This window comes from Chelon labrosus (genome assembly GCF_963514085.1).
Source record: "Chelon labrosus genome assembly, chromosome: 6".
In the NCBI taxonomy this organism is placed as follows: domain Eukaryota; kingdom Metazoa; phylum Chordata; class Actinopteri; order Mugiliformes; family Mugilidae; genus Chelon; species Chelon labrosus.
In genome coordinates this window covers 19322897-19335669 of record NC_140342.1, presented here as the reverse complement: position 1 = coordinate 19335669, position 12773 = coordinate 19322897, and the positions used below count along the sequence as shown (strand labels likewise).

The window sequence follows — 12773 nt, the reverse complement described above, 5'->3', positions numbered from 1 at the left end:
TATTTTGTCATACACTTCTACTAAGTGAACTCTGCATAAATGAATGTTCTCTCTTTGAATTACATGTTGTCGGGTCTCTTTGATAGGTCGGACAAAAGTTTCGCTCTAGATCTCTGAAGTTTCCAGGATTGATTTCTGGTTGCACAATGGACTGGTTCACCCCATGGCCCAATGAGGCTTTGGTGGCCGTGTCCAACTATTTTTTGTCAGAGTTTCCAATGGTTTGCTCTGATGCTGTGAAAGCTTCTGTTGTGACCACTATGGGAACATACCATGACAAAGTGTCTGAAACATGTGAAAGCTACTTTGAAAGGTATAAGACACAAGTCACATTTAGCTCACATTGTTGCATTGTAATTATATTCATAGTTTATTTATATATTTAAGATATTCTTTAATTTTTTTGTCCAGAATTTTACATGAACTGATAACTAAGTTCTATCTTCGTATATCTTTCAGGTTCCGAAGAAGAACTCATGTCACCCCTAAATCCTACCTTTCTTTTATAAATGGCTACAAAACGCTGTATGCTGAAAAGCATAACTATATCAACACACTAGCAGAGCGCATGAATGTTGGTAAGCAAATGCAACAGCAAGGTTATGACATGGTGTAAATGTCATCTGAGAGAAAGGATTTTTTAAGATGTTACTGATTTCCAGGGTTGGAAAAACTGCATGAGGCGAGTGAGTCTGTTGATCAACTATCGAAAGATCTTAAAGTAAAGGAAAAAGAGCTTGCTATAGCATCTGTCAAAGCTGACAAGGTAAATACAGTGCCAGCCTCCAGTGACCATGCACAAAATTTGCGTCTTTTAATGATGGATGGATGGATGATTAGTTATATGTTTTCTCAAGTCAGAGTGTACACAGTGAAGAAGAAATAAACCTTAAAATCACAAAATGTGGCAAAGAAAGAAATGCACCATAATAAGTTCATTGCAGGTCTGTTATTTAGAATATTTTTTATTATAACATGAATAGTTTTGAGCCCTGCGATAGACTGGCGACCTGTCCAGGGTGTACCCCGCCTCTCGCCCGATGACAGCTGGGATAGGCTCCAGCTGTGACTCAGTCTTGTCAAAAGACTGAAAGATGAACAGCTTGTGGGTGTTTTTGTGATACAGTTTTTAACAAGGCACATTTTACTTTGCATTTACATAGGTGGTGGCAGAGGTAACAGTCAGTGCTGAAGCTGCTACCATCATAAAGAATGAGGTCCAAGTGGTGAAGGATAGAGCCCAGAAAATTGTGGATGGGATTGGGAAAGAGAAAGCTTTCGCAGAAGAAAAACTAGAAGCTGCCAAGCCAGCTTTAGCAGAAGCTGAAGCTGCGCTGAATGTGAGATCTGTGTAACTTCTTTTAACTTTTTTTGTATTTACGTCATATACTGTATGCTGTACAACATTATACTTACATATCTTACAGACTATCAAACCAGCTGACATAGCCACTGTAAGAAAATTGGCCAAGCCTCCACATCTCATCATGAGGATTATGGACTGCTGTGTGCTTTTATTTCAAAAGAAGTTAGACTCCATCACTGTTGATCCAGATCGGCCTTGTCTTAAGCCATCATGGGCAGAAGCAATGAAGGTAATGGCACTTTTTCATCAAAATGTTTTCAGTGGTTGCAGTTCAGTAAGTACCCATACTTTCTACCCAAATGGAGAGAAACAATGTCTGTATATAAGTTACTTATGGCTCCCTTTTGCCTTTTTTTGTCTTCTCTTTAGTTAATGAGTGCTACTGGTTTTATGGCGTCCCTCCAGAATTTCCAAAAGGACAAAATTAATGCAGAAACAGTAGAACTACTGCAACCCTACTTTGAAATGGAAGACTATACAATGGAAAATGCCAAGAAAGTGTGCGGTAATGTTGCTGGTCTGTTAGCATGGACCGTGGCTATGGCCACTTTCTATGGCATAAACAAAGAAGTGCTGCCACTCAAGGTAAAGTTAATTTGATACTTATATTTTGCTGTATACATCTGGCAAATGTGAATGTACTTTGATACTGCAATATTTCAATCATGTGTTCAGATGTATTTTAGGTGAATAGAATAAATCATAGCTTTTAGCTCCCTTGGGATAAATAACTAAAGTGTCATCTATCTAGCCCTCTTGTATGACACATCATTAATAAAAGCAGATAAATACACAGATAAAACGAGTATTTTAATAATTAAGATGCAGCTCTAAATTTGTTGGCCTCTGTTGTCCCCCGTGTGGTTTTATTAACCTCAGTGTCCTTCATCTGTGTCCAGGCTAACCTTGTCATTCAAGAAAGCAGGCTAACATTAGCCAATAATGAGCTAAACCAGGCAGAGGCTCAGCTGGCTGAGAAACAAGCAGAGTTTGACAAAGTCAAGGCCAAATGTGATGCTGCTATGAAAGAGAAACAGGTGTGGTTCATCCGAAATGAAAAGTTGTAAGTTCACAGTTACCTTTATGTAGGAATTGGCATTATATGTCTTTTAAATTATTGTGTTTTTCAGGACTTGTTGGATGATGCTGAGATGTGTAGGAACAAAATGCAAGCTGCATCTGCACTAATTGATGGACTTGGTGGAGAGAAAGTTCGCTGGATTGAGCAAAGCAAAGAATTTAAATCACAGATAAACAGGCAGGTTACAAAGAATCATACAGACAGTGCATTGACAGATTTACAGATTTAAATGTATTGATTATGATAATATGATAATTAATTATAATAACTATAGCTGACACCACTTGTTTGTTTTTCTTGGCAGACTTGTGGGTGACGTGCTCCAACTCACTGGTTTCTTGTCCTACTGTGGGCCATTCAACCAAAGTTTCCGTGACATGCTGTTGAAGAACATCTGGGAGGCAGAGCTCAGGAGCCATAAAATCCCTTTTACAGAAAACCTCAACATCATTTCTGCCCTAGTGGACCCTCCCACTGTAAGAACAACACAACCCTACTTTTATGTCACAGCTAGCTGCACGTGACAACTGCATGGTTATTTACGTAAACAAACACAATCACTGTGCTATTTATGTTTAAGATAAGTGAGTGGAACCTTCAAGGACTGCCAGGAGATGACTTATCTGTGCAAAATGGCATCATTGTCACAAAAGCAACAAGATATCCCCTCCTCATTGATCCCCAGACTCAGGGAAAGGCTTGGATTAAGAAAAAGGAAATGGCCAATGCACTCCAAGTATATTGCCAAATGCAATTCAGTTGTGTTATTTTTACCCAAATTAGTGTTTGGTCATGTAAATACTAAAAGTAATTGATTATCCCTTCTTCAGGCAACATCACTCAACCACAAGTTCTTTCGCACTCATATGGAGGACTGCCTGTCCTTGGGGCGGCCACTCCTAATTGAAGATATATGTGAGGAACTGGATCCTGCCCTCGACAATGTCCTTGAGAAAAACTTTATTAAATCGGGAACCAGTTTCAAGGTAGTTGTACCGACCATATCCATTAACTTAGCAAAACAACAAAAAAAATTTGTACCCTTAAATTCTTCGATTTGTCTTGTAGGTTAAAGTGGGAGATAAAGAGGTAAATATTATGGATGGCTTCCAACTCTATATAACCACCAAACTGCCTAACCCAGCATACACCCCAGAAGTCAGCGCCAAGACATCCATCATTGATTTCACTGTAAACATGAAGGGCCTGGAGAACCAGCTGCTTGGACGCGTCATCCTCAGAGAGAAACATGTCAGTATTTATTTTTTCCAGGGCAAAACGGGCTGACATTCATTAGTGGTAAAGCAGTATCTATATAATAATGGAAACAGCTGTAATAAGTTTAAGACCTATTGACAATGAGTGTATTTTTAGTGTTTCAGTATTTAGTATGTAACACTGATGGTTTCCTTGGCTGCACAGGGATTTCACATTCAATTATTGCACGTTTAACAGGAACTCGAGGCAGAAAGACTGAAGCTCATTGAGGATGTAACTGCCAATAAGAGAAAGATGCAAGAATTGGAAGACAACTTACTGTTCAAACTCAGCAGCACAAAAGGTAGTACAGTTACTAGTTTAACCTGAAGCCAACATCTTCAAAGGCATACCTGGAATGTATTTATATCTAAAAAAAATTCTCTGTTTATGTGATTAAAGGTTCCTTAGTTGATGATGACTCGATGATTGGCATTCTAACTATAACAAAACAAACTGCTGCTGAAGTTAGTGCAAAGCTCAGTGTTGCAGCAGAAGCAGAGTTGAAGATCAATATAGCTCAAGCAGAGTATCGTCCTGTTGCATCTCGAGGCAGCATCCTTTACTTCCTTATCACAGAGATGAGCATGGTCAATGTTATGTACCAGACCTCCCTGGGTCAGTTCCTCAAAATCTTTGACCTGTCACTGGCAAGGTATGTTAGGAAATATGTCTGCACAATCTTTTTTTTTTTTGGCTTACTCTAAGAACTAACAAATTTGTGTGGAAAGAACAGAGTGATGCAAAAAAACAGTTTAACCTTTTACTATATCAAGACAAAATGTGGCACTATATTTCTCTGTCTTCTCTCTGTGTACCATCATTCTCTTGTATTTGCTTTTGCAGGTCTGAAAAGTCCTCTAAAACTCAGAAGCGAATTGCAAACATCATTGAATATCTGACATTTGAGGTGTTCAGATACACAGTCCGAGGTCTGTATGAAAACCACAAGTTCATCTTCACACTCTTGCTCGCCCTCAAAATTGACTTACAGAACCACAAAATAGAGCACAACAAGTTTCAGATTCTTATTAAAGGTAAGGTCTTCATCAATGCCTGGAAAATTTTATCAGCCTTATTTGTTATGAGAACTTGTAACATGATAAGTTCTTTGAATATAACACAAGGTGGCGCAGCTCTTGACCTGAAGACATGCCCCCCAAAACCATTCAGTTGGATCCTAGATATGGTGTGGTTAAACTTGGTAGAACTCAGCAAATTACCACAATTCACTGATATCATAACCCAGGTGGGCTTAAGTTTCATGGATCCTACATCTGAATTCTCCATCAACATGCACTGATACAGTGTTGCTATCGACATGTTTTGTAGGTGTCTCAAAGTGGGAAACACTGGAAAGCGTGGCTGAATCTTGATGCTCCGGAGGAAGGTTCAATTCCAGATGGATACAACTCTCTTGATGTCTTCCAGAAACTTTTGTTGATAAGGTTGGATCCCGCTGCTGGACTGTTGTTAGTGTGTTTAAATACACAGTATGATGTAATAATATTTGATGATGTTGTTTTTGTTTTTTTCACAGGTCTTGGTGCCCTGACCGAACGCTATGTCAGGCCATAAAGTATGTGGGAGATTCTCTGGGCGCGAAGTTTGCTGAGCCTGTCATCTTGAACCTTCACGGCACTTGGAAGGAAAGTGATCCTCTCACCCCTCTCATTTGCTTCCTTTCTATGGGTTCAGATCCAACTGATCAGATTGAAGCACTTGCTAAGAAACTTGAACTTGGTGAGCCTAGCTGTTCTGTTAAACTTGCAGCTTTTAATTTATTGTCTTGACTCTGAAGAGGCCGTGTCATGGTCTCATTACATTGCTTTGTTTTACAGAATGCAGAGCAATATCCATGGGACAAGGGCAAGAGGTGCATGCAAGAAAGCTTATTCAGACGTCAATGACACAGGTATTTTTATCGTATAAATTAATGACATTTTACATTGTATGAGTGAGATATTTCATATGGGAGTATATTGCTGACTTTTTTCAAGAGCAGTATCTGCCATTTAGAGATTATGTTTCCTTGTTTTCACATTCATATCTTTCAAAACTCTTCCTACGCTCAAATGGTCTGCTCACTTATCTTAGTACATTAAGTAGCCTATGACCACCCTCTTGAAAAAAAAGTTTATTCAAAATGATGGTTGATTATTTAGACTGATCTGTGACCTCTGTATCTGGAAATGTATAGGGAGGTTGGGTACTTTTGCAAAATTGTCACCTTGGCTTGGAGTTTATGGATGAGTTGCTAGAAACAATCACAACTGCGGAGACCACGCATGATACTTTCAGAGTTTGGATCACCACAGAACCACACGATCAGTTCTCTATCACACTCTTGCAGGTGAGTCTTTACAAAGCTTTTATGTACAGAAAGGTGTTAGAATGCATAACTTTATATATTCCTTTGCATCTTGACCTAGACTGCACAAAACAGTTGTACACTTGTTTACAATACACGTATGAGCTCAAAGCAAATGTCTCTTACCTCTTTACCTCTAGTCCTCAATCAAGTTTACCAACGATCCACCCCAGGGAATACGTGCCGGCTTGAAAAGAACATTTGCAGGAATTTCACAGAACCAGTTAGAAGTCAGCAACCTTCCCATGTGGAAGCCTTTGCTGTACAGCGTGGCCTTTCTCCACACTGCTGTGCAGGTACTGTCCATTCTGCGGGCATGGGTGCATTCATTTAGCCCTACTTCATTTGGTAATTTTTTTTTCTCCATATGTTTTTATCTGACATATTAATTGTTTAAGGAACGACGCAAATTTGGACCTTTGGGTTGGAACATACCTTATGAGTTCAACTCTGCTGATTTCACTGCAAGTGTCGAATTTGTTGAAAGACACTTGGATGATTGTGGCCCCAAAAAGGTGAGGAACCGGCAAGTGTAAGATTGTAAGACTGTCATATCATCTTCCCTCACTTATCAGTTTGTGTTTTTTTACAGGATGTGTCATGGGTAACTGTGCGATACATGCTGGCTGAGGTGCAATATGGAGGAAGGGTTACAGATGACTATGACAAACGCCTATTGAAGTGTTTTGCTTGTGTAATTATCCCAATTTAGTTTTAATTTGTGTTACATCTGTTGATCAATAATTGGATTGAATTAGTTACATGAGATTTGGTGCTTTTCATGGCAGGTGTGGTTCAGTAAAAAGATCTTTGACCCATCGTTTTGCTTTTACACTGGATATAAAATTCCTTTGTGCAAGACAGTAGAAGAGTACATGGAATACATCCAGAGCTTGCCCACTGTGGATTCCACAGAAGCATTGGGACTGCATCCTAATGCTGATATCACGTAAGGCGACACAGTGGTCATTATGAAGCATTAAAACTGATAATGATTTAAATACTTAGCCTAATATTATTGCTAACATTATATTTCTGCTCTGTGTTGAATGTTGACTAGATACCAGACAAACACATCTGCTGAAGTGTTAGACACAATCACAAATATTCAGCCCAAGGAAAGTGCAGGGGGATCAGGAGTGACTCGAGAGTCTATTGTTCACAGCATGGCAGAGGACATGTTGGACAAACTGCCCCCTAATTATGTGCCACATGAGGTCAGTTTGTTTCATTCATATCGTTTGACTTTTAGTCATAAATTCTTGCATCAAATAAAATTTTAACTATGCACTTTTGAATGTTTAAGGTCAGAGCCAGACTCTTGAAGATGGGAACTTTTAACCCAATGAACATCTTCCTACGTCAGGAGGTGGATCGAATGCAAAGGATTATCAGTGCAGTGCGCTCTAGTCTGACTGACCTGAAGCTGGCCATTGATGGCACTATTATAATGAGCGAGGTCAGATGACCGATTTATCACATAGCACACACCATCACTCACTAATTTTAGTTAATGGTTGTAATTAATGTTTCTGAGTGTTAAATTGAAACATCATCTTGAGCAAAACTGCAAAAAAATAGTTTATAGTGTTTTGAAACTATTCATTTGTACTTCACTTCTAGAACCTCCGTGATGCCCTGGACAATATTTTTGATGCCCGTGTGCCAAATCTGTGGAGGAAAATCTCCTGGGAGTCTTCCACACTGGGCTTTTGGTTCACTGAGCTTCTGGAGAGAAACAAACAGTTCCACTCATGGGTCTTTGAAGGACGACCCAAAACTTTTTGGATGACCGGTTTCTTTAACCCTCAGGGTGAGTTACAGGTTTATAGCTTTTCCTATCACATTACAGATACATGTCATACACAAGCAAAATAAAAACACTAGACTGTTGGTTTTAACCGTTTAAGCATTGCAACTTTGACCTTATAGAACCATATATCACAATAGGCTAACGATTGAGATCTCTTAAGTTTGTTAGGGATAAACTGTGCTAAATGAAGACCTCCATAAATGTCGCCATCAGTTGGGGATGAACGGCATCAGACTTAATACCGTCTTTTATCATCAATGTTTGCAGGGTTTCTAACAGCTATGAGACAAGAGGTAACTAGGGCAAACAAAGGCTGGGCTCTAGACACAGTCACATTGAACAACAAAGTGCTGAAGCAGGCAAAGGAGGAGATCACAACCTCACCAACAGTGAGTCAAAACCAATGTTGTGAACAAATGTTTATTCTTTAAGTAACAAATGAAAATAACATACTTTTCTTTTCCTCTATAGGAGGGAGTGTATGTCTATGGTTTGTACCTGGAAGGAGCTTCCTGGGACAGGAAGAACATCCATCTCATTGAATCCTCACCCAAAGTGCTGTTTACTCCGTTACCCGTCATCCACATGTTTGCCATCAATTCCACTGCCCCTGTGGATCCTAAGCTTTATGTCTGTCCCATCTACAAGAAACCAAGGCGCACAGACCTGAATTACATCACCGCAGTGGTGCTGAACACCATCCAGTCTCCAGACCACTGGATTTTGCGTGGGGTTGCTTTGCTCTGCGACATTAAATAAAAGATAGCAGCATATTGGTATTTTTGTGTAAATAATTAAAGCTATTCTTGTTCAATAGGATCTCTGACTGACCTGCCCATCCATCCCAAGCCTGTGATAATTTTTCCGCCAGGATCTGTACTGCTTTTTTAAATAACCATTGACTCTATATACTAGGAAATAACTCAACTGTTTGTGTGGATCAGCTGCCGTCGTAAGCTGTCGTAAAACTTTTTTTTCTTTTTTTTCCTGAACTGGCTGAACATCCTTATTTCCCTTCAGACTGAGCAAAACTCACATCTACGCTCACAGTTGGAAAAATAATGCATTCAGTTCACAGTTCACAAAAATATGTACACGTTCATGCACAACACTGCTCTTAGGATGCTTAACTAGTTCACAGGCCACTGATAGGAGTGTTTAAGTGTATCTAATAAAATCTAGTCGCACTCCTTTTAAACTAAATAAACGAAATGCCAACATGTGGACATTTTACTTTATTACTAGTATCCTGAGTATTCAGTCTTTATTTTCCAGTGCAATTTATTAAATAGAATATACAATAAACACTATTTCATTACTTTAAAATTACTTTAAAAAGAGTATTATTAAAAATAAAATGTCTCCAAGTATAAAAATTACAACAAATCCGACTTAAACAAGATAAACTTTACTGAACACTTTTAGAAGCATCTTGTAAACTATTAACAGCTTAAAGGAAAAGCTGTCAAAAGATGATGGTGTCAGTACTGGCAGATACTTAAGGTAACAGTATCGCACATGAAAACATGGCATCAAGCCCTACACTGCAAACTTATGCAGCGTCATTGTGAACAATGAACAGATCACATTTCACTGGACATAGTTGAATGAGGTATGAGTCCTTTCCTATTTAAACTTGCTGCTTTTTGTAATATGAATTATATGTTGATGCTCCCACTTACCTCCTTTACAGATCAAGAATAGAGATGAAGGTGGAAATCCACACTCGATATTGTGGAATAAGGTATGGGTCTCTCTGTTCGAGCTTGCTGATTTATGTGTTGCGAATAATATGTTGAACTTACACTCAGTTTCCATACAGAGTGAGAGTAGACATGAAGGTGGAAGGCCTCAACACCTCAGGAGCTTAAAAACCAACCACCAAACCACCTGGCCACACTCACACACCAGCACTGAAATGCAGGTAACCCTTCTTGTAGAGAGGCTGAGATGTATGAATGTGTTTGTCATTTAAGGTAAAGATGAGTTACAGGCAGTAAATGCTATTCAGTGCAATGAATACAAAATTAAGCCATAAGCATGTGTCTAAGGCAAGGAAGGAAGTGCTGTTTGAGTGACATGTTCTTTTTCACTGGGTAGAAGACAAGCAACTGGCGCCAGCCATCTATCCCCCCTCCCAACCTTTGAGTGATTCGCAATTATGTCAAGAGGGGAAAATGGTGTCCCTTTGAAAAAGTGTTCTTCATCAAACACAATTAATTCCGCTCCTTTCACTTATTATTTCCACCGTGGACCACGTCCTGCTAGTCAGCCTGTTAACTAGAGCCTGGGCCCCAGTGAAGGTCATGCTTGGCCAAGCAAAATAACATAATAATGTGTGTAATTAATTACTAGTTCTGAAAGGGTCTTGAGCAAATTCTGGGTATTGCTACAAGTCTTTCTGACAAAAGTGTATTGATAGACAGTTATTACTAAATATAGCATAGTCAAACACATTTTATTGACGTCCTTTTTATGGGTTTATTGTGCCAAACTGAAAGATGTTAAGGATATGAATATTAAGCAACTGATCTCACTGCAAAACTAAAGAATAATAACTATGTACGGGGCGGAAGAAATCTTTTTATAGTTTAATTGTGTCATGTCCTTGTGTTATTTTTTTCATAGTTCACAGGGGCTGATAGTTTTGAATATTATGTCGTTTTTATTTAATTTTCATTTTTCTTTTTTTGTTTCTAAGAGTCAACCAAGCAGAGAGCCTTCTGCTCTTGTAATGCAAACATTAGTTTTAAATTCCAGGCAAGTCTGAATCAGCTGATTTATAAAAGCAAGATTCCCTCTCTTGTGGCTGAAATGTGTTCACCCTAAATTATTTTCTAAACAATATTTGTTTTTAAATGGTGTTTGGTGTGCACACCACTGTTACTCTACAATATATTAAACCTGAACACCTCTCATAAAAACTGTTTCCTATTTCCTACACCAACCTTCAAATCTGGATCTGATTGATATCAATTTAAAAAAAAAAAAAAAAAAAAGAAGTGCTGTTTTTGGAGTTTTGGTTGTCTACCAGCTACTCCATTATTACAAAGTATTTGACAGCAGTATTTGGATGTAATATTCCTTCCCAAAATAAATTGGGGCAGTTAAGCCACACAGGCTACTGAAGGGCAATTACAGCTTGAGCCCTTGTGGCCTCGGCAGCCGAACAGGCGGGGGCCCCTGACACCCCTGGTTGGGCCTGATGGAGTGGAGCTTCATCTGCCTAACGGCCTGGCAAAACTCCACAGGCCTGGACGAACACAACAGGCCTCCATCAGGCCAGCGCTCTCTGTCAAAGCTTACATGGCCTATTGTACACTAGGACTCATTAACGGCACAAAGTCATGTTGGTGGCTCACTAATGGATGGTTAAAAAGAATAACATGGTCCACAATAAAAGTGGGGAACTAGTATAAAACGATTTTAAAGTCTGATGATAAAAAACATCCTAAAACATTTGTAAGTGTGTCTTCCAGTAAAAATAAATGTTACTCTTCACTTCTTTGGCTTTTTAGTCACTTTAGACAATAAACAACAAAACATGTGAAACTGACAAATCTTGCATTTTCAGATACATTTGCTTCCAAGCATCAGTATCATCTTTAGATACATATTCATAGCTCTTAATGACATCGTATTTCTGACAAATAAAGGGAAACATGCTTAGGATGCTTTGCAAGTTTCTGATCCCTTCATTCCATGACATAACATGAAAATAGAACCATGGAAGAAAGAAATACATTTTGCATTGATAGCCCAACACCTTCCTGCATTAATTTAATGCATACACACCAAATGCATTTAAAGTATAAGTCAAACACCCAATATCACAAAGACCGTATATCTGTAAGTAGTGTCAGTGAAATGTCGTGAGCTTTTACTTTGTTGTTCAACAGTTTTATCTGTGATACTTCCAAGAGGTAAGAGAGGCTGCCAGCACTGATTAACTTTCTCACTCTAAATCCACCTGACTTAATTTTGTCAACAATGCACTGAGGAGCATCAAGAGTACGGCATTGCATAATAAAGAACAATATTCCTATATAGTGTTGTATCTGTAAGTTAAAAATATTATAAATAGACTAATTTTAGTGGGGGGGGGGGGGGGGGGGGGGGGCAAGGTTAATCAGGTCTTGAAAAGGGTTTTCCAGGGGCATCTGAGTGCATTCTGTCTATGGCTGAGAATCCTGGGTTAATCGCTTTAAAAGCAGTAATTAGGTGTTAAGAGGTGTGCTTGTCTGTTTAAATTAGCTTCCAAGACAGATTACCCTCTGTGACTTCCGATAACCACCCCCATCAGAACTCAGGGCTTTTCCAAGGCCCATTTTAGTTATTTAAATATAAAACACCCATATGCCATTTAAACCCAAATCAAGCTTAAATTTTAAAAATTGGTTTTAAATATGCATTTTGCTCACTTTATGGCAACTGAACTGACAAAAAAAATACTGTATTTACATTTCAAAACACCATAAAATGGACAAATAAAAAAACCCAACCAGAGATGCAAGAAAAACGATTGAACCAAATTTATACTAAAGTAGTGGAGATCTAAAGAAAGATACCAATTCTTTCAAATTGTGGTACATTGTCAGTGTTATTGTCATTTTATTTATAAAGCACATTTAAAAACAACAAATGTTGACCAGTACTGTACAAATAGAGTCTTGATCACTTCAGGGAGCTGGGAATACTTATACCCCGGTACCTGCAGACTGTAGAGTTTTTGCCAGTACTATGTTTTTTACAAAGTGTCTTACCTCCACAAAAAAGATCAGTACACAACTGCATTAAGACAGCAAACGTGTATAAATTTGTGGAAATTTGTCATCAAGTAATAACTCAGTACAAAAACATTGCTACTTCTGACAACACGGCTCTA

At 38.7% G+C, this 12773-nt stretch overlaps 1 protein-coding gene across 1 annotated transcript in view; it reads left to right on the top strand.

The window, feature by feature from the left end:
* LOC311489914 (dynein axonemal heavy chain 8-like) overlaps positions 1-8647 on the top strand; it is a gene marked incomplete at both ends in the record, with an annotated part of 28825 nt that extends 20178 nt beyond the window's left edge. The window contains 28 exons of the mRNA XM_084547225.1: positions 87-313; positions 460-578; positions 663-766; positions 1164-1340; positions 1428-1595; positions 1736-1951; positions 2266-2403; positions 2497-2624; positions 2752-2923; positions 3028-3183; positions 3278-3433; positions 3516-3698; positions 3903-4008; positions 4107-4359; positions 4551-4953; positions 5037-5152; positions 5245-5447; positions 5546-5619; positions 5905-6057; positions 6216-6371; positions 6474-6590; positions 6668-6769; positions 6864-7024; positions 7136-7292; positions 7382-7534; positions 7699-7888; positions 8156-8277; positions 8360-8647. Coding sequence (XP_084403351.1) covers positions 87-313; positions 460-578; positions 663-766; positions 1164-1340; positions 1428-1595; positions 1736-1951; positions 2266-2403; positions 2497-2624; positions 2752-2923; positions 3028-3183; positions 3278-3433; positions 3516-3698; positions 3903-4008; positions 4107-4359; positions 4551-4953; positions 5037-5152; positions 5245-5447; positions 5546-5619; positions 5905-6057; positions 6216-6371; positions 6474-6590; positions 6668-6769; positions 6864-7024; positions 7136-7292; positions 7382-7534; positions 7699-7888; positions 8156-8277; positions 8360-8647 — 4698 coding nt within the window. The remainder of the gene's footprint in view (positions 1-86; positions 314-459; positions 579-662; positions 767-1163; positions 1341-1427; positions 1596-1735; positions 1952-2265; positions 2404-2496; positions 2625-2751; positions 2924-3027; positions 3184-3277; positions 3434-3515; positions 3699-3902; positions 4009-4106; positions 4360-4550; positions 4954-5036; positions 5153-5244; positions 5448-5545; positions 5620-5904; positions 6058-6215; positions 6372-6473; positions 6591-6667; positions 6770-6863; positions 7025-7135; positions 7293-7381; positions 7535-7698; positions 7889-8155; positions 8278-8359) is intronic.
* Positions 8648-12773: the final 4126 nt, after the last annotated feature.